This window comes from Rissa tridactyla, chromosome 3 (genome assembly GCF_028500815.1).
Source record: "Rissa tridactyla isolate bRisTri1 chromosome 3, bRisTri1.patW.cur.20221130, whole genome shotgun sequence".
Classification (NCBI taxonomy): domain Eukaryota; kingdom Metazoa; phylum Chordata; class Aves; order Charadriiformes; family Laridae; genus Rissa; species Rissa tridactyla.
The window spans coordinates 73,168,874-73,196,641 of record NC_071468.1 but is presented as its reverse complement, the minus strand read 5'-3'; the positions used below and the strand labels follow the sequence as shown (position 1 = coordinate 73,196,641).

The 27,768-nt window shown below is 41.9% G+C and overlaps 2 protein-coding genes across 6 annotated transcripts; one reads left to right on the top strand and one right to left on the bottom strand.

Annotated features, from left to right (window-relative positions):
• Positions 1 to 1,234: 1,234 nt before the first annotated feature.
• On the top strand, positions 1,235 to 11,708 carry RWDD1 (RWD domain containing 1). Of its 4 annotated transcripts, XM_054196262.1 has the most exons (9): positions 1,280 to 1,393; positions 1,681 to 1,799; positions 1,881 to 2,023; positions 2,954 to 3,019; positions 4,334 to 4,387; positions 5,390 to 5,533; positions 6,555 to 6,687; positions 8,378 to 8,440; positions 10,083 to 11,708. In XM_054196262.1, exons 4-9 carry the CDS (start codon positions 3,011 to 3,013, stop codon positions 10,193 to 10,195), a joined length of 516 nt encoding a protein of 171 aa, XP_054052237.1. In that variant the 5' UTR covers positions 1,280 to 1,393; positions 1,681 to 1,799; positions 1,881 to 2,023; positions 2,954 to 3,010; the 3' UTR covers positions 10,196 to 11,708. The 4 variants fall into 4 exon arrangements, with proteins under 4 accessions (XP_054052234.1, XP_054052236.1, XP_054052237.1 ...); XM_054196261.1 differs by lacking the exon at positions 1,681 to 1,799 and having other exon boundaries at positions 1,265 to 1,393; XM_054196259.1 differs by lacking the exons at positions 1,681 to 1,799; positions 1,881 to 2,023 and having other exon boundaries at positions 1,235 to 1,393; positions 4,257 to 4,387.
• Positions 11,709 to 15,213: 3,505 nt separating this feature from the next.
• Positions 15,214 to 26,112, bottom strand: LOC128907676 (amine sulfotransferase-like). Of its 2 annotated transcripts, XM_054196831.1 has the most exons (8): positions 25,934 to 26,112; positions 25,588 to 25,826; positions 23,113 to 23,282; positions 20,897 to 21,105; positions 19,540 to 19,666; positions 18,291 to 18,385; positions 17,188 to 17,368; positions 15,214 to 16,399 (listed from the first exon to the last, which is right to left on the bottom strand). In XM_054196831.1, exons 3-8 carry the CDS (start codon positions 23,249 to 23,251, stop codon positions 16,275 to 16,277), a joined length of 876 nt encoding a protein of 291 aa, XP_054052806.1. In that variant the 5' UTR covers positions 23,252 to 23,282; positions 25,588 to 25,826; positions 25,934 to 26,112; the 3' UTR covers positions 15,214 to 16,274. The 2 variants fall into 2 exon arrangements, with proteins under 2 accessions (XP_054052806.1, XP_054052804.1); XM_054196829.1 differs by lacking the exon at positions 25,588 to 25,826 and having other exon boundaries at positions 15,215 to 16,399; positions 25,934 to 26,108.
• Positions 26,113 to 27,768: the final 1,656 nt, after the last annotated feature.

The window sequence follows — 27,768 nt, the reverse complement described above, 5'->3', positions numbered from 1 at the left end:
CCGCCTCTTTAGATATCTTTATCAATGATCTGGATGAGGGGATTGAGCGCACCCTCAGTAAGTTTGCAGATGACACCAAGCTAGGTGGGAGTGTTGATCTGCTTGAGGGTAGGAAGGCTCTACAGACGGACCTGGACAGGCTGGATCGATGGGCCAAGGCCAACTGTATGAGGTTTAATAAAGCCAAGTGGCAGGTCCTGCATTTCGGTCACAACAACCCCAAGCAACGCTACGGGCTTGGGGAAGAGTGGCTGGAAAGCTGCCCGGCAGAAAAGGACCTGGGGGTGCTGGTGGATGGCCAGCTTAACATAAGCCAGCAGTGTGGCCAAGGCAGCCAACAGCATTGTGGCTCGTATCAGGAATAGCATGGCCAGCAGGAGCAGGGAAGTGATGGTGCCTCAGTACTCAGCACTGGTGAGGCCTCACCTCGAGTCCTGTGTTCAGTTCTGGGCTGCTCTGTACAAGAGGGACATAGAAGTGCTGGAGCATGTCCAGAGGAGAGCCACCAGGCTGGTGAGGGCTCTGGAGACCAGGTCATATGAGGAGAGTCTGAAGGAGCTGGGCATGTTTAGCTTGGAGAAGAGGAGGCTGAGGGGAGACCTCATTGCCCTCTACAACTACCTGAAAGGAGGCTGTAGAGAGGTGGGTGTTGGCCTCTTCTCCCAAGTAAATAATGACAGGACCAGAGGAAATGGTCTGAAGTTGTGGCAGGGGAGGTTTAGATTAGAAAGAATTACTTTACTGAAAGAGCGGTCAGGCACTGAACAGCCTGCCCAGGGAGGTAGTTGAGTCACCATCCCTGGAGGTGTTTAAGAAATGTCTCTGCAGGTGGGAAGTCAGGAGTCTCGGGAACAGAGGCTGACTACCTCACCTATTCACAACACGGCTATTTCCAGGCTGGGGGGAGAAGCCAGAGATCTGGTGTAGATGACGATGACGGGGGTTTTCTCTCACGTCTGGTACTGGCGGGTAAACACAGCAAGTATTTTCTGCCCAGAGCTGAACGCCAAGCAGTAAGTACTAGCATTAAGTGACCAGAGAACACCACGGTTGACCACTCTTTGCGACGACAGCCAAAAATCATTAAGGCTAATTACTTATCCCCTCACAATCTCGCTCTACCTCACGCGGACCCGCCCGCACCAATGTGGCCGCCCACATTATGGCCGCGCGCTCTTCCTCCCTCTTCAGCCCAAAGGCATCCACCGCCGATCGGGGTGCCAGGCATGCCTAGCCGATGGCGGATGGGGAGCGCGCAGGCGCGGAGCAGGGCGGGCGGCCCATGGCCCTTGGTGGCGGCGGGTCGTGGCGGTGGCGGCGATGACCGACTACAGCGAGGAGCAGCGGAACGAGCTGGAGGCCCTGGAGTCCATCTACCCGGACTCCTTCACGGGTGAGCGGCGGTGGGGCCCGCCGGTGTGAGGGAAGAGGGGGAGGCCCCGCCGGGGCCTGGGCCGCCCGGGCTCCTTCGGGCCTCTCCTTCGGGTTGGTTGGTTTTGGTCATTTTTTTTTCTTGATTTTCCCTCAGGGAAGGCTGTGATGGCCGGTGGGCTGCTGTACCAGGGCGTGAAACGCCGCCCAAGACGGCGTTTCACGCCCTGGTACAGCAGCCCAGCGTGGGCTCCCATCCATCCCTGTATCCCAGCTGTGGGCTGCTTAAAGGCAATCTTTAACTCCTAGGTGCGGCGTGTTATTTCGCTAAAGCTTTCATATGGTGGATGTCTTGGTTCATCAGATTTCCAGGAATTCCTAGTTACCATCAAACAATGAAGCGTATTTACTGTACTGGCTGATCCAAGGTGACTTGTGGTGCTCAGTAGCCAAAGAATTTTAATGGTAAAAAAAAAAAATATAAATGTGCATTTTCTCTTTCCTGACAGCATGGTATCTACTCTGCCTGAAGTTCCACAGTATCTTACAGATCCCACAGTATCAACTGAAGTTGGCAGCAACTTCATCGCAAAGACATTTGCCCATTGTTTTAATCTGAACATCTTTTAGGCTCTTCAGTTTTATGTTAAAGGTATATGAATTGATCTCTGGTAGCTAGGGATGCTGTATCACTGATACTGATATAGAATTAATATACTTTCATGCAGCCTCTGTTGCTTGCTCTGAGTTATTGTTCATTCGCATAATGCTCTTACGCTCAAAAGAAGGAAAAAAGACTATAGTAGAACCTTAGCAATTGGGCAAAATTCAGTTAATACTGTTAGAGCGTATGTACTAATTGGGTATAGGTTATAACCGTGATACAGTGCAGTCTTTATTTGAGGATATGGTCTGTAACCCACAATTGTGCAATGAAGTTTCTAGTCAGTGAAACTTTAGATCACAGGGCTTGCATTTTGTACGTGTCTATAGAGGCGCTTGTTGTCTGTCTTCTAGCTGCCTTGTTCATGCAATTTCATTCTAGTACGTTACTTGGGTAGTACGTTTTTGAAGGAAAGCACTGTGTATTCCTTTTTTCTGTTTTAAAGAAGCATTTGTTATTTTAAGCTGTCCTAAATATAGAAATAGGTGCAGACAGCCTGTAAAAATAGTCCAGGGTCAAGAGTGCGCTGGATGCTCGTCACACATGCCTAGCGCAATAAAGCAAATTAGCTTTGGGAGCTTTCTGTGTGCATTTAGTGTGCTAACATAAGTCATTTGATGGTAGGTAGGTTTGCACTTTTTGGAAAAGTGAAACTTCCGATTGAGAAAACTTCCCAGAAGAGAAACTTTTTGGTATTGTTGATGTTATATGCTCTCATTCAAAGCACACTCCAAACATATATGGAAAATAGCTGTTCATTGAAAAGGTTTGTATTAATAGGCTAAAAAAGTCCTTAGCACTGTATCTAGAGCATCCTTGCTTCATTAGTTCTTGAGAAGTTCACTTTTAATGACATGGAGAAGTAGTTGTCTGCTTTAAGGAATATCTGTTTGTCTTTTTTTTTTTTTCTTTGAACAGTATTGTCAGAAAAGCCAACGACTTTCACGATCACTGTGACATCTGAAGCAGGAGAAAATGATGAAAGTAAGTGGATCATGTCTTAAACTTATATAGAAGGAGTTTCTGTGTTAGCCTAATTCTATTGCCAACAACTATGTATACTTCCACTTAAGTCCTCTGAGGAGCCTGATCCAGCAAACATTCCTCAGAAAATGTAGTTGAAGGATTCTGGTGCTCTGTGTTTAATTTACAGAAATGTTGCACTCTCACCGTGGCTACTTTCTGACATGCTGAATCTCATATGCTTTGCAGTGTAGCTTCAAAAAGAATGGATTGTTACCGTCCCTGTAGTAGCTTGCAGCCATGTTGTGAGGTGTGTTTTTTCTAGCAACCGTATATATATACCAGCCACATGGGAGAGTTGAATCTCTGTATTGTGAATATGGAGCCCTTAAGGAACAGTTCCAGAACAAAGAGCTGTGGGTCCAAGTCCCTTTGTATTTGTTGGGTACCAGTGGTTGAATGGCCTTGTTGTAAGAAAGCCTTGCTCCAAGTAAGTTTGAGAGCTGCTGTTCTAGGTTACTGTATCAGAAGGAAGAAACTGCTGCCGTCTCCTTCGGTTTTAAAGGAGCAAGTCCTGCTCCGAGCTGGTGTCTGTGTTGAAGAGACTGCTGGGATGCCAGAACTGTGAGCCTTGAGGAACAGAAGGAAGGCTTCTCCCTGGTATTCTGGCAGGATGCATGAAGGGATCTCAATTCATTTTTGCCTTGTTTCCATGTTATCCTAGCTCTGGATGGCTTCAGGTGGAGTGCGTTCTCCTTAGGTGGTTTTCTGCTTATTAACTTGCACGGGACGTTTTGTCCTTTTCATATGATTTATGTGGAGCCCTGGTACCCAACACAGAGGTTGATACTCCAGACAGGCACAAAGAATTTAATGCATTAGTATGCTGAGATTCTAGATCTTTTGTTAGGGTGCTTCCTCATTTTCTCCAGCTTTAAGTGGGATGTGAGGGAAAAGAGATTACTGCTCCAGTAGCCACCATACCACAGAAGGTTTTCCAGTCTTTCCAAAGACCTTTCAGACATTAATAGCCCATAATAGTTTCTGTAAGGGTAAACTGCATTATCTTAATTTTTCAGAACTCTTGCATTATATTTAAATCTGTTCGTGTAGTTTTACTATCTGTGTAAGATGACTGTTCCTTTGAGACAAGATTTTTTATATTTTAAAACATTTAGGCTACTAATGCAATCAAAAAGTACACAATTAAAGTTTTATAAAGTTATCACCATAAGAATATGTGGTTTTTATCTTGTAGCTGTCCAAACAACCCTTAAATTTACCTATAGAGAAAAATATCCTGATGAAACTCCACTTTATGAAATTGTCTCACAGGAGAATCTTGACGATAGTGATGTTACGGACATAATAAAGCTACTAGAACAACAGGTAAGGAAAATGAAATAAATCAGCTTGATATCACTTTTTAGTGATATTTCACGTTTTAGTCAGAATTTCTCTCTCAAGTCAGTTGTTTTCTGAGGTACGTGCTACTGATTTGAAACATACTCCATACAGCAGAGACTAACTTTGAGGTTTGAGTTTGGTAAATGACATTATTGAGGTAAATTATGTTAATGAGGTAAAATACAGGACTAGTTTAGGGTGCAAAGGTACAATAAAGAAATGGAAGTGCTGTAGGGCTTCCCCTCTGGCTTAGGGTGAATTTGTTTAACTCATATGTAGTATTTGTGGAAATAAGTCACTTCAGTTTTACTAGGAAAGATTAAAAAATGCTACATTGATTCTTGATTCTTTTCAATAACACAACTATTTGTGGGGGAAGGTGGAATATCTCTTCAGCCTTTGGGATCAGTGAGAGTGCATTGTAAAGGAATGAGAAGGAAACACTTCTTTGATTTCACGAATTCTTGACAAGTCCTCCCTGTCTTAAAATTGACGTAATATGTTCAGTAGACATTCTTTCTTTTCAGTTTACTTCGTATAACCTTCCTTCCGTCAACTGATGCTTTTTGGTTTTCCTGGGAAGCTGTCCCACTTCAAAGGGGTGTGTAATGAGATTAAGAAATATGCTGTTTCAGGAGAAAGAGGTTCTGAGTGACTGTTGTCTCTTAAGATTTATGATACTCAAATCTTGGTAGTTGTGTTCCTACTAAAGGTTTTGTTTTATTCATGAAAATGCCTTTTTGATGTCTATAGTATGTTGAAAACCTGAAGACAGAGATTATCATTGGTGTTTGCCGCACAACCATTTAACTGGAATAACTGGCTAGTTGACTTGAATTTTACAGTGGGCTTTTGAGACTGGTGCAGAGTGCCTCGGCTGTGTTATCTGCATTTGCACATAATGCTTTTAAAACATGTTTATGCATTCATCTGCTGAAGGTTTGCGGTTCTCCTTCTATTTGAGGTTGCCTTCTTTTGTTGTAGGCAGAAGAAAATTTAGGAATGGTAATGATCTTCACTCTAGTCTCAGCAGTACAGGAGAAATTAAATGAAATAGTGGATCAAATAAAAACACGAAGAGAAGAGGAAAAGAAACAGAAAGAAAGAGAAGCAGAAGAAGAAGAGAAAGTATGTAAAATAATCTTTTCAACTAAAAATTTCGTGCTTTTTTAAATGTGTGGGGTTGATGCAGGAGCAATTCTCGGTTGCACTGAGAGAGGAACTTCTGTCCCAAAGTTGATATAATTAAAACTTAAGGACTAGAAGATTCTTTAGTGCACTAATTTTATTTTTTCCCCTCGTTTTCTAAAGCGGTCTCTCCAGATATGTACTGCGTGTTTGCCATCCCTTCTAGCATTACTCCCTAAGGCAGGGGCAGAGATTTTTCTGAAATAAAATCTAAGTTGCTATAGCCAGTTTCTTGTTTGAAGAGGAAAGAGGTGATGGGGAGCAAAAAGGGCTAGAATATGGCATGCTACACAATGGCTGCATGTTCTGAGAAAGTCCCTCTTCTTTCATAGACTGAGTGGGTAGGGTGGAAGCAGTGAGGCCAGTCTTCAAGACCTGCATTGTCCTTCCTGAACGTGTCCGTTCAACCAGACACTGTGGAATAGCTTTTCCATTCGTGGAATGTGCTGTGAAAAGTGTAAATACTGGGTCTTCACTTTTCCTCAGAAATAACTAGAGGGTGGTGAGACTTGGCGGGTTCATTATTTCTGAAAATGGCAGAAAAATAGCTGGAAAAAAATAATCCTTTTTTCTGTCTCAACAAGGTAGAAGGGTTAGTGTATTTTAATGGAAAATATTTCAGTGTAGATTGCACTCAGGAGTTTATAAGAAGTGCTGCCTACTTACAGATAACTTGTGTTAGTGGTGTGTTGCTAACTATTGCACTGTAAGTCCAAAAGTAGTATGCAGGGGTTTTCCATATGAATTTTCACCTTGGTACAGCTCTCTGAAGGGAGAGTCCCATGACAGAAAACAGTAAGAAAGTGTTATTTGTATATTCTCAGGGCTAGGATTAATTTATTGGAGTACTTCACAGCAAGCAGTGCTTCTGGAATGTTGTAATTTAAATAATTAAGAGAATGCTCATCTTCACTCATAGCTTTGCCAGTTGTGTTTGCAGCCTTGTTTTCTGTTCTTGCAGCAACGTTTTCATGGCACTCCTGTTACCATTGAGAATTTCCTAAATTGGAAAGCGAAGTTTGATGCAGAACTCCTAGAAATAAAAAGGAAAAAAATGAAAGAAGAAGAACAAGCGGGCAAAAATAAATTAAGCGGTAGGATTTAAAACTGGTCCTGAAGTTTTTACAGTGTTACCAGATTATAATGACAAGCCTAAAAGTAATTTTTACACTGAAAGATGCTTATGTTGGATGAAATACAAAGCTAATAGATTTGAGACTTCTACTGAAATCATTAAGGTTCCAAAACTGTGTGTTTAAGATTCTCGAGTTTTGTGCCAGACAGTATGCCCCTTGGAGCTGCTGCTGACAAGCATTGTTCTGGCAGAAATAGTTGTGGTTTGTTAAGCAACAAAAAGAATCTACATCAGGCAGTTTATTGATTTGGCCTTTACTGCGCTGGATTGTACCGTGACTTCAGGTTACTCAAGCACATGTAGGAGTTTGGGATGCTGTTGCTGGACCAAAGGAATATAGAGGCTGGCTGCTGCATATAACAAGCTTACGATGACTAGTGAGAATGCTCTGATATTTTGGAGAAAAGCTTGGCATAGCAGTGGTCTTGGGCTCTGTGTTTTGCAGATCACAGTTTGTCCAGCACAAAGCAAACTCTGTATCCAGTGGGCAAAATGTGGAGGAAATTACTTTTCTTATGAGAGTTTTTACCTTATGTAGGTAAGAATTAAATCTTTGTCATCCTCCTCTACAGTGTCCATGGCTTAGCTTTGGACTGGTTCTCCTGTGGTTTTGGATGTACTTTTGAGCTGATTACTTGAGAAAGCACAACCAATGTTGTCTTGTCTTCTCTTCTTGATTCTGAAGGCTTTTGAAACTTCTGTCTAGTTTTGATGAAATTTGACAGAGGGATGGAAATTTTAATGGTAGTAAGTTTCATGGAGAGCTGTACAGGGCAGAGGACACACTTGATTCCCCTCTGAAAGGAATGCTTTTTGGAATCTGCAAAGTTGAGATAGTAGAAATCAGGCTTCTAGTTTTCCTGTTCTTAAAATTATTGTTAGCATGCTGTGTCTGTTTTTCTCTGTGCAAGTCTAGTTTATAGAAGCTCCTCTTTACAAAACTAAAAACAGGCTTGCTCTCAGGTGTCATGAGCGTAACCTCAATAGAAGTAAAAGGTGTCTTCAAATGTTTTGCTACGAACACTAAGCGCTTGTTTTGGTGGAAACTTGCATAAGCAATGCAAATGTAGATAAGAAAGTGGGTACTTCATGTGGAAAGAGTCCTGAGCTTGTCTTCCCCTGCCTCCCAATTAGAAAAGCGTCACTTTGCCTTGTGTGATATTTCCTTCATGTATATGTGTGTGTAGGAGCTGGCGATTTGTGTGCAGATCCAAGTTGCTTTTCGAATGGGGAGGATATATGGAAAAAGGTGGAGGAGGCAACTAACTTCTTTTCCAGTTCCCAGAGAGGATTTCTTGTGGAATGCAAGATGAGGACGAAAGCAATAATGACTGAGCAAAGGCTGTGGGGCAGTATGATGTAAATTTTCCCACCTTCTATTATTAAAGCCTTAGTAAAATTAAAGCGACTATAAGAAACAGTGTCCCATTTCACATGTAAGAGGAGGGAACCTGTTGGCATGGAAGAATCCTGGATGAACAGTCAAAAAATCAGAATGGGGAACTTCTAGAAATGAGCAGCTAAAAAAAAAAAAGCTCAAATTGGTTAATTTGAAAAGCCTAAAATACATATGCTAACTATTGTTGCCTTAGGTTTATAGCTATTTCAGAATTCTACTTGTTTATATATTATTTTTATTTTATTTCTAGGTAAACAACTGTTTGAAATGGATCACAACCTTGACACGTCTGACATCCAGTTCCTGGAGGAAGGTAAATTTCTGTTTGTTTCCACAACTGTAAGGCAGTGGCTTAAAATAGGTCATAATTCCTAAGCAAAATCTGTATTATATTTCTGACTTAACATCTTACCCCTCAGTATCACTGGTATGTTGGAAGAACTTTCGAAGAGGTACTGTTTTGCAGATTGAACAGAAGTGATTTAAACTTCTTTCAAAAACAAACAGAACATGTTCAAGATAATAAAGCGTTTTTATTTGCGGTTTTGAGCTTGAGTTGATCTTACTTGAACAGAAGCAAGAGAAGTATTTGGACTGGACGCAAAACAAAAAACAAGCAAAGCAAAAACAAAAAAAAAATCCACAACCAAACCCTGATTTTTCTTTTTTTCTAGTAGCCAACCTTCTTACTTACCCCTGATTTCAGGCACAGATCTTGAAGTTCTGTCTCCTCTCTGGACCTCAACACCAATAGTAAACATCTTGCAGGTTAAATTAAATACTATTTGCCTCTGTGCAGTCCAGTTCCTCCTCATGTTTTTGTGCAGATTTGTCTGTTGCCTTACTGAAAATATCTGGCCTGAAAATTTTGTAAGTCTGTGCCAAAAGACGTTAAACTTGGAAAGTCTGTTGGAGGTAAATCAAATAAATGTACAAGTTACAATTTTAAAAAAGTTGTTTATGAACATCAGTGAATATAAACTTGAAGGAGCAGTAATGGGGAAGTTGTGTTTCTTTTAGTTAGAGGACATAATTTAACCTTGTCTTCCTCCAAAATGCCTGAAGGGAAGATGGGTTGTTGATGGAACATTTGGCTGTCTCAAGAGAGTAACAGACCTCTTAATTTGGGCTCTGTGCCCAAACGATTTGGGATTAATGTATTAACTTTTAATCCTGTTGCTGATTAAAATCTCCTGTCCCTATTGCTGTTTGCTGTTCACGTTCTGTCATAAATGCAACTTCAATTTAATATTACAATACCGTGTGATAAGTAATACTAATTTTCACAGCTTGAACAGGATATTGGCATTTTGTTTTAGATGGAAATGGTTATAAAGGCTCTTTTCAAATCCATTGAAAGAACAGAACCTTGCTCAGTGGCCAGAAGATGTCGCTATTGATACACACAAATAAAATAGCAGTAGTCCTCAAGTTTTGTCCTTAGCTCAGCATTATCTCTTTCAGAAGAAAATGTGAAGCATGCAAAGCTTCATCTTGCTTTTAAAACTTAAATCTGAGAGCAAATGTATGTACATAGGCGTATAAATTGTGTGTAGGGGTATTTTTTTATACATCCTGTGTGTTTCTGTGGCTGTGATAGTTGTAACTATTCCAGCTGTGTGGTCCTGAGCTCCTACTTTGACAGTACCTGAGAGAAAGAATATTTCCTTCTGGGAACTATAAATGTTAACTTCATTCTCCCAATGGATTCTGAGGTCCTGCATGACATTTCTCTTGACTGGGTTTTGGTATGAGGGGAAAAAAGCTTCACTTTAGCTGTAAAAAGGTAAAATGTGGCATTTTCTTTTTCATATCTATTTGATCTATGAAAAGCCAAGTAAGTTAACAGCTGCCTACATTGAAGAATGAATATGGAAAAACTGTTGTGTATTTTGTTGTTCAGGTACTATTTTCCTACTTTGCATTAATATAAATTATTTTTCTGTTCTTTGCAGCTGGAAACAGCGTGGAGGTTGATGAATCTTTATTCCAAGAAATGGATGATTTAGAGTTGGAGGACGAAGAGGATGACCCTGACTACAACCCTGTTAATTTAGATAGTGATTAGACTTTTTTTGAACTGACTCTGTCATCGGTATGGACATATGTAAGGAGAGAGGGGCAGGTGGGAAAGCCACAGCATCTGTGGTTTTAGTAATGTGTATCAGTTTTCTTTTTTTCCTTTTCTTTTTTTTTTCCAAAGAAAAAAAACAAAATATTTTAAATCCAGGAGAGTGGTCTTCTGATGACTTTCATCATAAATAAATTTACTTCGATATTTCAAACAAAAAATTTGAGGAATATTGATGTCTGAAAATGCTATTCTGTTTTCTCTTATTTTTTTCCTTCCTGTTTCTGTAACTCTCCTTTGAAGAGAGATGACAACGAGCAAGATGGAAAGATGTTATAGTAAGCGCTGAACGGATCTGAAGGCTGAACGGCGGTGCTGCTGTCTTCCACCTAGGATATACATGGGCAGCTTGGTGAATAAAAGGGATCACATACTATGCAGTTATTTTTTATTTTTTTATCTTCTGTGGAATTTTATAACACTTTAGTCAGTTCTGGTGCCCCAACCTGTCAGCTGTTGATAGGCAGCACTAGTCACCTTTGAATAAGGCATAACCTTATTGAAGTTTAATGGAAACCATTTCCATACTACTGGAGTAAAATCTTTTGCTATAGTTGAGGTTAATAGTTTCAAAATGACTAGTTCAAGTCTGTAGGAAAAAATTAGAATGAGATTAAGTCCTCCTAAAAAGTCTGGTTGATTTGTTCAGAAAGGTTTGGGGTTTTTTTTTTATTTTGAACTTGTACATCAATGAACTTCAGTGGCAAAAAAAACCCCAAAACAACCCACCCAAGGAAAATTAGTTTGCTTTTGGCAACAGACTATGTTGAAACACTATCAGTGGAGTACAGAAGACGGTACCAGGATTTATAGAGTGCTCAGAAGTTTCAGTGTAATGGGTGTTATTTTAGAAGTATCTTGTTGGCAGCCCATAAAAGTTAGCACAACAAACAGTAAAGCTCCACCTCAACTCCCGGATGTTAACCATCCTGCAGAGTTGCTTATGGAGCTAACAGCTTGATGTTAGGCTCCTCCTTCCTTCCCACTTCCAAAAAAAACCACAAAACACTGTGAGAACTGCAGTGTTTAAAGATGCTGTGTTTAAGACTGTATCAGCTAGAAGGATGACAGTATGGGTAAGGGTTTCAGAAAACAGCTCTCCAAGAAGAGCACCACAAGGCACCTCAATGATTAAACACTGTGTGCTGAATTTTAAGATGCTGTTAGTAGACTGCCTTAACTGTGCCAGCTTCAAGCTTTGAAGAGGATTGCACTAAAGTATCACAGTTCTTAAAGTTCATAAATTGATTATTCCTGTAATATTGAGAAATTCTGTATTGAAACTGAGAAACTTAATTCCAGAAATAATTTAATGGTGTAAAAGATTCTCATATCGCTTGAGAACATCTGTTTGGGATGATCTTTAACGTGTTTCAGTAGTCTTGTCTTTTTGTATTCAAGATGAATGAGTTTCTAGTAGATAGAAATAAATGTTCAAGTACCCTGTAAATACTTTTAGAAATTAACCATGTGCCTTTGTTCCTACTGCCCTCTATTTGTTCTCTTTAATTTTGGCTACTAAGAACTGTAGACAAGCAGCTAGGTTTCAATGATAGTGTTGTATGTTCCAAAGCAATAAGCAGGATCTGTGTTCCAGCAGAGTTACCAAATATATTAAAATAACGTGAGCTAATGTGATAATAAATCTGGCTTTTCCAAAGCTACAGTTGGATTGGAAGCTTCATGAGACACTGAATCCAGCTTCCTGTGGAATTGCTAGGATGCTTTAAAATGCTCTTCATCACTGAACTTAATTTACTTCTGGTATGTTTCAATTCAGCTGCATAAAAAAACTTTTAACTCCTAAGGCTTCTTTCCATTCTCTGCTATGTCTGTGTAAAAATGGCATTTTTTCATAAAAGGAGTGAATTAGTTCTCTAGATCTGGACTGAATCCAAGAAAGCTGTGTAGTCTGTGCAAAATGTGGTAATCTGAGAAAATCTTCCAGGTGGGTCACTGACAAGAATCATCTACGGATGAAAAACAGTTTCTTGTTAACGGTATTTGTAGGTCATTGACGTTTTCTAGTCTGCATTCACACTAACCTATTTATTGTTTTTCATGCACAGGATGTGTATCTTAAAAATACTGAAAGGATGTCAAACAAGTTAAAATATGAAAATGTGTTTTCACTGTTACATCTTCTCTTTCAAAGCAGAGGAAATAGTAAGGGTTGAAGTGACAAAAAATTGTGTAAAGTCTGTTCCTCCAAGTCTTTGGAACCAGTTTCAGTGACTCAATCTGAACCTCAGATTTGTTTAGCTCTGTTAGCAGTTACCACCTGTGAAATAAAAGGGAATTTGACAGCGAGTAAGCTCGTCTATGTTTGCATGTTTTAGTTTGCTGAAACGGACTGAGAGAAAGTTGGGTTTTTTTTGGTGGTAGAAGTTTAGGTCAGATGTTTAAATTTTACTTACACACTTTGGATTAGATTGAAGTCTAATTCATATTAATCTAACAAAATTCCATAAATAAACTTTGATGGAATTCTAGTAATTCAAAGTCATAGTGATGACAACCTTCCTGATATCTTTCTTTTAACTCTCTAAGCCCAAAGCGTACACTCTAAAGCACATAGGGAGATCATTATGAGTTGCAACACTCCACTATGACCGGAGCTAATTTAGTTTTGATCATTTGATGATCAAAAATTTTGAGTAGTTGGTGTCTGAGCTTTATGAAAATTCAGAGGATGGTGCTGCTGTAGGAGTGCAATCTTGGGCATGCTACAAAGCTTATCCAAATTATGAATGCAATATGATCTGCTTTAAAGCAAAAAAAAAAAAAAAAAAAAAAAAAAAAAACAACCCTAAAGATGGTATACTTTTTTTTTTTTTTTTACTTTTTTTCCCCTGTTTTTATCCCGTTTCTGTTAGGTCAGGGTCAGTGTATTTTGGCCAAAAGTGGGGAGCTTGAAGTACAATTCCTGTGGGGAGAAACAACTTCAGTCTTTCTCCTAGGAGACTTATAACCATCAGGCTACCTCCAGGTTTTAAACTGTGGTTGCTGAAATAAATTCAAAGCTTGTTGGAGCAGACCGTAGACTGTAACTGGATCTAAGATGTTGATACCCTAGATCCTGAGAGGAGCTGTCGTGCGAGTCCTCTCTCTCGTGCTGCAAAATCTGACAGGGACTGCAATACTATTACTTTTTTTTTTTTTTTTAATTAGTCCTGAAGTGCCTTGTAACTTGGCTCGGAGTAGCAGAGAGAGGCTTTTCAGGTTCAATTCTTCAGCATCATTGCATTTATTGCCATTAACTGGATTTTCCATTGCACTGCACGTTAATGAAATCTGGAACTGATAGCGTGAGCTGATACCACTGGGCTGTGGTATACAGCATCATGTGAGGTTTAGGTGGCTTTTATTACTCTGCTGGGACTTCCCGTCATTGGGAAAAGAGTAAAGATCAAAGTCCTGCTTGGAAGCAGGACCTGTTCTGTTTGTACTTAGGGCAAATTCAGCAAAAGGCCTGTGTTAGGCTTCTGAGTTTGAACTAGTTTTACCTTTTCTCTGGTAAATATGTACAGGTGGAAAAGGTCACTGGTGCCCTTTGGGGAAGTTCACGCTCAGAGGTTAGGGGATGCAGCGGTTACGTAAGTCACGTAAGGTTGTTTTTTTGAGTTTGGTTTTTTTTTTTTTTGTAACTTATTTGCTTGGTATCAGGGATGCAAAGTTCCAGAAGGAAAGGCGGTCTGGCTGTACCATTGAAGGACATGGAAACCATCTTGTAGGCTAATTATATGACATCACCTTTGCCTAATTGCAGCTAACAGCATGCTGTGCATGAAGTAATTCTGTCCAGTAAAAAGAGGTAAAATGCATCAGAAGGCTAAAAGGGGTGAACTGAAAATGAGAAGAGCTGGTGCCTTGGGGCACGCGATGGAAATAAACAAAAAAAAGCCATTATGTGAACTGGAAGGATTTTACAATTTTGAAACATTTTATGAGAAAGCAAAGGTTAGATGCTCTTGTTCAAATCAAAATGATTATTTGAAATGTTTTTGAAATTAGAAGTTACATCCTGCTACAGCTACTTGGTAGGACACCGGTTTAATAGCAACCAAAAGCAGTCACCATAGTTCGATCATGTAGACGTCATAGCAGGAAGCAGGGATGAGGGTCCAAAACTTGCCTTCCCCACCAGGGAAGTGCGGTTGGTGTCTGAAAAAAAAGTCAGAACAAAATGTTTCCTCCTCAGATCACGTCCTTTCCTTCTGCCCTCCTGCCTGAGGCTCTGCTGAGAGGGACAGAAGGTTGTTGGAGGGGGGTGGGGAAATGCTGGAGATCCGTCAGAGACTTAACAATGCATACATAGGGAGAGGAGGCACTACAGCTCTAGTTTCTGGGTAGTTTCAATGGATAGAGTTGAAAAATATGTGAGAGTTGGACCTCCCTTTGTAAGCAACATAAAGGCATTGCTGTCTACAAAGGTGAATATATTGCAGACCAGATGTGTGTCAGGAGTGGAGTTGTTGGATTTGCAACTATTTTTTGACTTACTGATAGAAAAACATTTTGAGGTATGTCTCTGTACTTATCTTCTCAGGGGAAGCCCATCGACAAGCCGCTGTGTGGAGTTGAATCATGGCCAGGTTAAACCATGATAGTGAGTCAATGAATATATAAGGAAGAACATAGTCGTGGATGGCTGGTCAGTTTTTACATCAGTAGGTCTAACAGATCATCGGGTATGATAGAGTGGACATTCACTTAAAAACTGCTATGACTATGGCTTGTTTTTTCTCATGTAATTGAAAATTCCTTGAAATATTGTCAAGTTGTCAGACATGACCTTAAGAACCGTAACAGACAATGCAGTGAAGTGTTTCAGTCAATAGGCCACACCAGAGAATGCAACAAAAATGTCACTTTAATAGCAAATGGTTGAGTATCAGTGTTCACGAAGGAAACAGGAACTCAAGCATATCAAAGGTGAGATATTATCTTGCCCAGGTGGCCAAGAAGGCCAACAGCATCCTGGCCTGTATCAGGAACAGTGTGGTGAGTAGGACTTGGGAAGTGGTAGTCCCCATGTACTCGGCACTGGTGAGGCCCCACCTCAAGTACTGTGTCCAGTTTTGGGCCCCTCACCACAAAAAAACCATTGAGATTCTGGAGTGGGTCCGGAGAAGGGCAACAAAGCTGGTGAGGGGTCTGGAGAACAAGTCTTGTGATGAGCAGCTGAAGGAGCTGGAGTTCTTTAGCCTGTAGAAAAGGAGGCTGAGGGGAGACCTTATCACTCTCTACAACTATCTGAAAGGAGGTTGTAGTGAGGTGGGGATTGGTCTCTCCTCCCAAGCAACAAGTGATAGGACAAGAGGAAATGGCCTCAAGTTGTACTAGGGGAGGTATAGACTGGATATTAGGAAAAATTATTCACAGAAAGGGTATTCAAGCATTGGAACAGGCTGCCCAGGGAAGTGGCAGAATTGTCATCCCTGGAGGTATTTAAAAGAGGGGTACAAGCGTTGCTTAGCAACATGGTTTAGTGATGTTTTTTGTCAGTTAGGTTGATGGTTGGACACGATGATCTGAAAGGTCCCTTCCAACCTAGGCAATTCTATGATTCTAAAGCGTAACCATACCACAGCCGGTCAATCTTACTTCCAGTCTGGACATTGAAGGTTCTACCAAAAAAAAGCCTCATGAAAAAGTGAGATATTTTTCAGAAAGATTTTATCGGCACCAATCTATCCTCACTTGGTTGTCTATGACTCTGGTACTATTATAGCCAATGAAAGTAAAAGCAAACATGAAGAACGTAAGTCGGTTTACTAAGAAAGTTAATTAAACTACCTTGTAAAATTGCAAACAGAAACTGGTGGAATTGAGTAGCTTCCACGGACAACTCAATTTTTGCTGACTGAGTTGTCATTGTTATTATTTCTATAACAGAGCTGAAAGTGGATGTATTTTCTTCTTCCAAAACTTCAGATATGTATTTTCTTCTTCCAGAACTTCAGATATGTCCGCCCAGTATAAACACCAAAAGATGATGAAACTCAAAAGCAGCCTACATTTCATCGTTAATATCCCAGATGAATTTGATGGGCAGGATCTTCATTTTCTCTTTCAGAACTTGATCAAACCTTTCATTCTGTGCCACTGTCATGATGTTTTTCCAGTCTCCAACAGTGCCTGGGGAAAAAACCAGCAGCAAAGGGAGGTGAGAAGCAGAATGTGCACCTCTCTGAAGCCCTCAGCAAACAGTGAGTGCTAGTCTTGGGAAGTATTACCGGCTTCCTCAACATCCCCCTGTCGCTGGGCTGCCAAGTGAGGCTCTGTGTGCTCTTGAGGACTGCTTCCAAATCTAGGTGCTGTGAATAAAACACAGCATAGGCCTATAATTCTGACTGCTCGTAAAGTCATTCGATTCATTCGTTCTGGTGTTTTACCAGATTCCTTTGAGATTGAAGAGGAAATCATTAAAAACAACACCTCTTGTTTTTTCTGTCAGTGCTTCACTCTTTAATCCTTGGAGGTTTCCTCCTACACGGAGCATTAGGACATCTTAGCAATGCCCAGGAGCCCAGGGCAGCCGTGTGTGGGCTTGGAGGGTAGTTGATCAAGAAGGTCTACACTCACCCAATTAAGGTGACTCTTGCCTTAAAAAGTAAGAAACAGTTAAAAAAAGTATTATCTTACCTCTGGCTTGGTACAACCCTGAAATCTTTTCCTGTATCTGACAGGCCTGTTATAACTTGTGTTACAATCAGTAAAACATTACCTTGTATAATCCTCAGGAAAATATGGTAACATCACTGACGACACAGCAATAAAACTGTTCTTATAAATGTAATTTGCCACTAACTTGAACTCTCCCTCTGAAAATGGAGCGTTCCAGCTGAGACCAGAAACCCTAGGATAATCTCATACCAAGAAGTGTTTGATCGAATGGTTGTTGCATTGGACTGCTTCCACTTTACCTTTTCGTAGAAAACTGCCCTTGTCTTTTGCTACGAGGTCATCTGGCAGGTTCTCATAGTTTGCTCTGGGATCTTTTCTCATGTTCTCAAAGGTAGCCTGTCTCACAACGCTGTCCACTTCCTCTTCGCTCAGCTTCTTGCCTAGGAAGTTGCAGATCTTCAGCACAGCACTTCTGAGATCCTGCAATAATGTTACTTTGAAGAGTATGGATGAAGCAAAAGAACTAAATGCATACAGTAGTGGAATACAGGATAATAAAGGACAAGTATTTGGCTGCAAAACTGACCATCATTTTTATGTGAGCATTGCCTTGCTTGCATCAGTTGAGTACTGGAGTGCAGTGATGCTGTAACTCACTGCAGCACCGTGCCCTTGGAAACAGGGAATTCTGGGTTCTGCTCCCCACGCTGCAAACCCAGTTTGCATCTCGCGTTCACTGCCCTGGCAAAGTCACCCCTGGAATCGCTCCTGTCACTGTGAAGGTCCTCAACCCGTGGCCTTCTTGTCAGTTATCTTGTCCTAGCGAGGGACTCGACCTGAGCAAGCCCAGGCTCCAAAGCCCGAGGAACTGGTGTAGCGGCATGTGATGTGGACTGCGCTGCCATGGCTGGGGGGCTCTGGGCCTTGCCCACGAGGAGAAGGGCAGCCACCTCAGAGAAACAAGGAGTCGCCCAAAGGCATGGGCAGCCACCAAGCAGGAAACTTCTGGTCAGCAACTTGAGAGCTCGACTCAAGTACTTTAAAGCCCTGCCTCTTCAGCGCTTCTTTCCTTTAGTGGAACTGTCCCCAGGAGCACAACATTCCTGTTGAAGATACTTGCAAAAGTCTTGTTCTGTACTATTTCAGGAAGGGGTTTTTGGGGTGGCAGTGAAGATAACTTCTATCATACTGGAAAGTGTTTTACCTAATCATTGTCTAGCAATTGATAAGACCCTGAACGAATGAGACAAATGACTTCCCCTCTCAGAAGTTCCAATTTGAATCTACTTCCACAACGGATTCAGCACTTTCCAATATAAAGTGTAATTATAAAGAGATATCTGAAAATGCATTCAATATAGTAAGAGAATATTTTGAAATCAGTGATACTAATTGATCTCACCTTTTTCATTTCTTCATAGGTAAGGAAGAGTATATTGAAATCCTCTGCATGACTGTACCAGCCTGCAACGTGATCCAGCCATGAACTGCCAAGGACTTAGCAAGGGAAAGTATTGGGGCGGGGGGTGGGCAGGGAAGAAGAGAGAAAAAAACTATTAACAGCTAGCAGTAAAACAGTAAAATTATCAGTCATTTAGGTCTTTGAAAAAGTTTTTTTTTAAATAATATTTTTTGACAATTGGAGGGCTGCATGCTCACAGTCTTTGTGAGATAATGTGAGGTTGTGGGAGGTGATTCTACCCCTCTACTCTGCTCTCGTGAGACCCCAGCTGGAATACTGTGTCTAGCTTTGGAGTTCTCAGCACAGGAAGGATGTGGACCTGTTGGAGCGGGTCCAGAGGAGGGACACAAAGATGATCAGGAGCACCTCTCCTATGAGGACAGGCTGAGAGAGTTGGGGTTGTTCAGCCTGGAGAAGAGAAGGCTCCGGGGAGACCTTATAGTGGCCTTCCAGTACCTAAAGGGGGCCTACAGGAGAGATGGGAAGGGACTCTATCAGGGAGTGGAGCAATAGGATGAGGGGTAACAGTTTTAAACTGAAAGAGGGGAGATTTAGATTAGATATCAGGAAGAAGTTCTTTACTGTGAGGGTGGTGAGACACTGGCACAGCTTGCCCACAGAAGTTGTGGCTGCCCCATCCCTGGAGGTGCTGATGACTAGGCTGGATGGGGCTTTGAGCAGCCTGGTCTAGTGGGAGGTGTCCCTGCCCATGGCAGGGGGGTTGGAACCAGATGATCTTTAACGTCCCTTCCAATCCAATTCTATGACTCTATGAGGCAACTCCCCTTTTGTTTCTAGTAATCGGAACCCATACTGGCAGCAGCAAAAAACTACTTCTCTGTCTTTGCTGTACAGTGTCTGTTCTTATGGGTTCATCTTCACTAACCAAGTGCAGAAAGTGTTAATAGATTTTCAGTCATAATGGTTCTATTCTGAATTAGCATCCAATGTAGGTAAAATAAGCAGCTTGCATGTTGTTGGGGAGCAGCAAAGCCATGATTACGCTGCTCTCTTTGGACCAGCTTTCATCAGAAGATGGTGTCAAGCTCTGACAGCCTCTGCAGCTTTGGATTCAGGTTACAGCATGGCTGAGGATTCTGATAATTGGTATTTATTGATATAATTAATCTCTGTTCAATCTGAGGTCATGGAATAGGATTTGGGCTCCTTAGTAAAAAAGATATCCTACCTTTGCCAGCTAAAAATCTCTCCATGAAAAGGTTAAAATCTGGTACTTCCTCTACTGCGGACATGTATTTGGAGAAGTGGTAGTAAGAAACCATAACATCCTTAGGGTTCCTGGAAACATAAATAACCTGGAAAACAATAAGGAGACTAGTCTCAGAGATATTAAAGGACTCCAGTACCCTGACCATCGGTGCAGTTTTCCATACAGGTCCCACTAAAAATGTGTGACAACAGTTTAAAGGTGACAGTCACGTTAGGGAAATTCTGGATAACGTAGTGCTGCCAATTTGTGTATAGGTGGTGGTATTTCCGTAGTTGCAGTCATGCAGTGCCTGCGGTAACTCTCTTCATGGGATCCACATTGCAGGCTTCGTTGATGCTGGTGACTTGTGCAAGGCAGGCAGGCTGCAATAACAACACCAGAAAACCATTGGGTTGATTCAGCTTCACTTTTCTGGGTACTTTTTGTCACAGTCATGCTGAAATGAAGAACAGTTTCTTGTAAATCGCAGCTTTGGTGGTGCTGACAGCATCGGTACTCTGAGATCTAAAGTCCCGGCCTGTGGTGCTGGTGCCAGAGGCAGCATGCAGGCAGATTTGGAATAGCATGTAAGAGGAATGGGCCGGGGTTATTTTGGCTCCTACTGACTCCTGACCACACGAGAGCTGCTGCCTCAGGCACAGACTGGGCACCACCAGCGAGATGAGCAGCCTCCTGCCTCTCATTTGGCAGCATGTGCCAGCTTCTGCTAAGTTTCTGCTCCTTAGCACTTAGCGGCTAATTAGGGAGAGAAAATAGAGCCTGGCACGTCACCTTTACGAGGCTACAAAATGTTAGCAGGGAGAGACAGAAGAATCATGCTCTCGGATAGCCTTTCTATACTGAGTAAAATGACTACTTTTGATTCCTTCTTAATTGAAAATTCATCTGATTATCTTTAGCAAAACCAAACGCATTACTTCCAATGCATTTAAAATAAGGATTCCTAAATGCATTGCAGGAATACTCGATAAACGGTACTACTAGTACTGTAATACTCATATTTTCAGTGTGGGAGACTTTTTTTCAGACTTATAACTTCTCTGGAATCAGACGTTTTCACAAGGGGAAAATCAGTGCAAGTCTTTGACCCTGGCAGATGCTCCTGAGAGGCACCACCCCTCCCTCTAGTAGTGTTGGGCCTGAGAGATTTGGCAAAAGGAAACAGAAGAAATGATCTCCCCACATACACAAAGCAAGTGATATTTCTACCGAGACATGGGGAACTGAAAGAGGAAAAAGTTAGGATTTAGAGCAATTCACCAAGGCAAATTGGCATGACTGGTTTTAAGGAAATTGTAAAAATAACGTCACTTACACGTGCTCTTTTGTTTCTCAGGTCTCTTGGAACTAAGTAGTAAGGCAGGTGGGTGGCAAAAACACGAGGCAAAGGAAGATCTGCATAATCCTTATTTTTTATATTGTATTCCAGCCATGGGATTCTCTCCATGGTCTCCATATTTTCTGTTCCATTACGGTGGCCTTCATGAATTATTAAGCTCAAAATGTTCTGAGTCCACACAGTTCCTAAGAAGGAAACCTTTTTATTTGAATGCCGCTTGAGGTTTTTTTTAGAATTAAATATAGGATATTGTTGTAAACAGAGCCTCTGCATAGCTAAAATGAGCTTCACTTTGTGAAGATAAGTACAACATCACACACTGAAGAGAGCAAACCTTGCCTCATGCCTGCTGAGTGCAGAAGGGAAGCATATTTTTGTTTTGTCCCTGCAGAAAAGCCATGGCCAGTAACTAAACCTTCAGTTCCTTCACCCAGTATACTCAACTTCCACACAAATTATGTCGGTCCTCACCCTCTTGTGGCAACATGAATTGCTGCATCTCTGTGGGCCACACTTGAGAGAATTCAAATCAATGCAGAAGAGCATTGAGTTACTGCCTAAGGTTACCCTGAACAAGCCCAGAGAAAAGAACGCATCTGAAACTGAAGCCGTGTTGTGAAGACCCCACCTGAGAAGGAAGGTCTTGGTTCTGGAGATTAGACTGTATGCGTGTTGTAGATGTCAAGGCACTGGGCAAGAAAAAGACAGACCCCTAGGTATTCAGAGGCACAATACCCAGTGATTTCACAGCTCTCCTGACTGCCTTGCTCTGCTTGGCATAATCAACTTGGACAATTTTTCTGCGCAGTGGTAGAGATACAACAGAAGGATTGGACGGTACCTTAGATTGATAACTGTTGGGGAAGAAAGAGGATGGTGGTGCAGGGCAGAGGAAAAGGTGTGAATGAGACAGAGGTGACATTCTGTGTGATTCATAACTCAAAATCATCTTCCAACTCCTTCCTGTCCTAGGGTAGCCCATCACTCTGCAACACGAAACTCCTACTTCCAAAGATGTGCTCATCTCAGTGCCATAATATCTTTACCCCTTACTGCCTTCTCATCCTCCCTCTCTGCCTCGCTTGGGCAGCTCACCCCGCTGCTGTCTGATGACAAGCTAGCATCGCTTGCGCTCCCTGTCCCCTCGCTCTGTTGCCCACGACCCCTCCACAGGCTTCTTGTATCGCATCTACCTTCCCCACAACCACACCTGGTGCTCCGTGCCGCTTCTTCTGGGCTTCACTCAAGAATGTCTTTCTGCCTCAGCTATTTCACTGAATACCTGAGGGAACAGTGAATTCTAGCAAGATGTTCAGTGACCCTAGGGAAAGGAGGTATGCTGACAAAACACTGGTTATGTTATCTGAAGGCTGCATCTTGAAGGCTGATGAAGACAACCAAAGGAAAATAGCAGAGGTTCTCAAGAGCACAGACAGAGGAGGATAGCAGAGGCCTTGAAAGTACAAGCACATATTGGTACCAGAGATGTCAAGGCTTTAGTCATAAATCACTGCTTAATTCATCATCAAGCCATTAATTACTAATCACTAAAGAAATGGAGTCCTGAAAAATGCATAGACCAGTTTTACAGCACATCAAGGCTTTAGATTTCATGTAAGACAACAGTGAAACCGGGTGGTTGCACAGTTGCATTTGCTTCAGAAATAGGAATGCAGAATTCATCACACCAGTGTCCTATATTGCTACGTAGGTAAATAGTACGTCATCATCCTTGAAAGGAGGTATATATCGTGGACTCACATTTGCTCTGGTCTTCTGCTTAGCTGTAATTTGGAGGCAGCAACCCCCAACCCACCTTCCATGTGAGCCCACAAATCATGCCAGATATCCCACAATCATCTCCAACACTCATGCACCCAGCCCTACCACAACTCTGTATGTGTTTTGTGAGGCACAGGGGGTCAGTTTGGTTTGCGTGTGTAGCTTGCTCTGAGTACACCTACAAGGCTGAGTCCAAGAACGAGTTAAACCAATTTGGCTGGACATGAGCAGGAACCTTTTCTTTGGCCGTTCAGACCATGGCAATGCAGGGTTTGTGCTTAATGCTACACTGCAAATACTCAGAGACGATCTAGGTCTAGAAGCAAAGCTATCAATCCCAGGTACTTTTGCAGTTCGAGAGCTGAATAAAGGCAGACTTTTCCCCCCTCTAGAAACAATTCCATTCTTACCTGATTTGGGGTAAGTAGTTAGAAATATGTCACTATCTTTGATTTCAAAATCCTCTAGGGAAGCTACGTACTCAGGTGAAGTATTTGCACCAAAATAAAACCCTTTGTATTTAAAAACATATTCTTTTGATGGCTCCATTGTTAATCTGTTGTCCTTATAGGCGAATAACCTGCAATAAGAAAATATGAAGCTATATCTTTTTCTTTGATTGTCATCTCACAGAAACAAACAAACAAACAAACAGAGTCGTTCAAACAAAGAATCCGGTGCTGGCATATTTTAACAAAATGCATTTCAGCAAAATTTTGGAAACAATCCACCGAAATTTAAGATCCAGATTTTCATAAGAACATCACTCAAGATATATTTCTAAACAAAGAAAAAAAAAAATGTGTAGCAATACCCTTTACTCCTATAGAAGTGTATTCTACTTGCATGCAAAAACTAATGTAACCAAAAGCAACGTATGTAGAAATCATTTGTGAATATTCCTCTATGATCTGAGTGACTGTAGAGTTTTCTTTGGGCTGTCAGCAGCTCTTGATCAGAGCTAGCTTAATTACCAAGTTCTCACTCTGAATGTTGTGACTAAAAACATGTTCAGAATGTCTTTATTACAATTTCTGCCTCCTTCTACTTGTTCTCTGTTTCATTACTAATGGTTCTCACAGAGTAAGCATAATCTCTGCAACCTGAAATATGTAAGCATGAACGGGTGTTATTTTCTTAAACAGGCCTACTCGTTTTACGAGATTGTTGTCTTGTGTCTCATTAACACCATTGCCGTATATTTGCCAGAAAAAGACATGAATCACCACTGTTGTGGTAGCTAGGGAAGAGCAAACTGTTGGGGAGATACAGGAGTAAGAGAGAGACTGAAGAGGGAGGCTGCCTCTCGTAGCTGAGCCAGAGCCAAATGGAGCATCTAGGTTTGAAGGTTTTGGTCTGTGTGTCTTCTGCAGTCTTTGAGCTGAACGATACATCCGTGGATTTCAGAGAGCTTAACATCCAGGTCGCTCCCTCCCTGCTCTGTAGACGAACTATTCATTAGTACCGTCGGACACTGTACAAGCCTTGGCAGAAACGACATAAGCAAGTTCCCTTCCAGACTCAGATATGACAAGCATTGTCTTATGTGGTTAAAATATGTTTGGAAAGAGAGACTTCCCTATCTGGCATTTTGTCTGGGTTTCAGTCCCCTGCCTTCCCCTTGCAATGGGACCGTTCCCATCCCATCTTGGACTTGTGCATTTGCCATTGCTGCACCGTTAGGACATCAGCCTTGCTGCACCATCGGGATAATCAGCATTGCTGCACTGTTGGGATAATCAGCATTGCTGCACCGTCGGACTATCACCCTCGCTCAGATTTGTTGAATCAGCCAGTTGCACGAGACGTGCCAGCCAAGCTGGCTGGTTGGTACGGGCTTGTTGGCGGGGCAGGGGGAGGAGTGCAGCGGCTGCTGCCATGACCGGGGACACCCACTGCCCACCCTGCCCCGGGCAGATGGGGCCGGGTAACTTCCCGGTGCATCCGCAGGAGGATGCATGGACGTCCCTCAGACATGGCAAAGACTATGGCAGGCCCTGATCTAGACAACTGCTTGGGCATGCAGTGCTACCAAGTTTTAACACAAACATGTGGCTTTATTTTACGACAGTATTCAGATTTAACGTCCCGTCTTAACTCCCTTGTTTGGTACCATTAGACAACAAAAAAATCCTTGGCTTTGGGAGATGCACAAGCTCAGTTCTACTGCCAAAGGCCAGCAGCTGAAGAAATGAGGGCAGACGTGTCACCTGCCTGGGAGTACCGATCCCTGTGCTTGCACTCCACCTCCCTCCACCCGGACCAGCAACGTGGGCCATGGCCAGGGCAGGGAGGGCAGCGATGGACAGTGAGGGGGATGAGGGGAGTGAGGGGAGCCGCCGCCTGCATCAAAGCCTGTGAGGTGCTTCAGCCTCACAGCAAAGCCCACATTTCAGGGACTGAAACAACCCCCAGTGAATCAGAGCTCTAAACGGAGAAAACCTCACGTTTAGAAGCCAAGGAATTGGTACACTTCTAAATTCAAGTTGTGATCACAAAGCTGGGGGAGTCCAAAGAAGGCAAAGATATGGAGAATGAGTGAAAAATGTTGCTGATACTGGAGAAAGAGCAGGGAATTTGTGGGAAACAAAAAGGAGACACATTCAATGCACAGTATACAGAAACCTTCTTGACCCTCTTCTGCCAAAACCATGAGTTTTTATATCACTTTGGGACAGAGATTATTGCACTATTTGTTTCTTACAGATGTACGAATACACCATGAAAAAATATACCATGGAAAAAAAATCCTTGCTCTGTTTCCTGGAAAGCCTGTTCATGCTCTAGTGTACATGACGGGATTAAAAATAAACATTCAGGTGTTCTCGTACCAGCCTTGTACCCACATCTCAAAAATCTCTCTCCAAATGCAGACACAAAGGTACCTGCCAGTTAACCGCCTACATCCACAGTGACTGCACACTTTTCCTCTGCTTCGTTAACTGTCTCAGAGCTACGACTCCCATTTCTTTGTTCAGTGATACAGAAAAGCCCATGTGAGGCTCCGGCTTCCACCCTAGCACTGGGATAACCCTGCTCTGGACTGCCGTCCTCCTCTCAAGCATGGACCAGCTCTAGCCCCTCGTTCTCTGCAACTCCTTCTGGCAGCGCATGCCAAAATGTTCTACAAAAGAGATCTACGTACGATTAGTATTATTATTTTACTGAGAGGGTAATACAGCATCATTTAACTCACGGATCTGCCGTTCTAATAACTTCAGGCACACTTACCTCCTCTGCTCTCCGTTCAGTGCCCACGGAGATGTGTGTTACTGCTTCCCAGCTCAGTGGACGTGAGCCATTCTAGAGCTGTGTGAGCCGACAGGTTTCCTTTTTAACTGAGATGTGAAATGTGAACCTGTGGACACTGTGCTGGTTGGCTTGCTTTCAATATTTGCTTATCTTTAACGCAGAGAGAGATTAGAGAACCAATATAACTCATGAAACAGTGAAAGAAGACCAGAAAGATTTTTGAAATTATTTACATGCTTTTTTTGATTTCTGTTCCTTCTTTTATTTATCAAGACCAATATTGAGGAAGCTTGCAGGGCAGCAGAAGTGAATAAAATCTTTTGCTTTTCGCTAGTTTGGGGTTTTTTTTCTCAGCTTTCACTGAACTGTTGTCCAAATTGGTTTTTATCTCCAAGCTATGTGTGACAGTAGTCCCAAAGAATCCACTACTCCACTGAAGTGGTTCACCAGACCTGTCCGACCTGGTCTCGGCCGTGAGCCTGGAATGAGCTACTTAGGTTAATCACATGTAAGCGTTCATGTTAAGTTTTCCTGTGAGGTATTTTATAACTGAAATAAAATAATGCCTGAGACTCACTGAAACCTGCACTCCAACAGTATTACAAAGAAGAACGTTTTGTTCCCAAGCTCTGTGTTGTGTTTTGTATAGGATTACTTTTTAACTTGGATCAATTCCCCAGGTAATCCCTGAACTTCGACAACCGATCAGTCAGGTTGGTAAGCATGTGAATGAGACAGAAAGAGGAGTCGGGCTGAGGTTTATTTCACCACAGAGGAAACCCTTTCGGTGAAAGATTAAGCTTGTTCTGCTTTGCTTTCTGCTGCAATCAGTCACATCTCTAGCATTTTGTAACTGCAATTTCTATTCTAAGTGTTTAATAATACTGAAAGACAGCATCTGTTGATCCCAAAACTAGATGGGGAGGTGCTCCATGAGATGTTCCAGCCCCTGGCACATCGCTCTGAAGAATACAAAGAGTAACAGCTATGGTCCCACATCAGTTTTGTGAGCTAGCTGGAGAGCCAACAAGGTGTGAGTGAGGGCAAGAAGTGATATTTTCCAGTGAAAAGAAATTGCATGTAAAGCTATTTGGCCTTTGGACAGATAGTGAGTCAGGAAAGCATAACAACCCCAAGGATATTCTAAAACATCAGTTCCCTAAAATTAGGATATGTCCTGGCTTGTCAGTAATGCTGAATTGCAGTCTATCTGCTGTTAATTGAATATAGGTGTCACGTATATTAACTTTCTTTGGGACAAATAGTCCATTGCAATATTAATAATTAATCTGGGGATCCAAATACCTAGCATATAGAGTAGGTGCAGTTGCACAAAGTTCAATTTGATACTGGGAAAGGAAAAATATGGCTGCTTGTATAATTTAAGCAAAACCAGTGTTCTCAATGCTATTAACATCTTATGTCCTTCTCTGATTGCTTCCTCTGGTACTTTGCACCAATACGTTTCTGCACATACTAATCATAGTTCTCCTTTCACAGGCATCTACAGTGACAGCAAACTGGTGTAGCTCTGAAGTTCCCTATAGTGACAACAGACAAAGAGACGTTTCCTGCCTACCTTTTCTGTAAAACTAAAATTTATAGCAAATGCTTAAATTAGACACATGGAATCCCCCAAATAAGTTTTATTTGTTACCACAAAAATACACTCAACATGTCACAGCAAAAAAGGGCAAACTCAATTAGACCACTTCAGTGCTCGTTTTTGGTATCTGCATAGGAACAGATTGTTACCCATCAACTGAGGGAAAAAAATAATGGTTTGTATGGCATTCCTTTATTTTAGACATGCC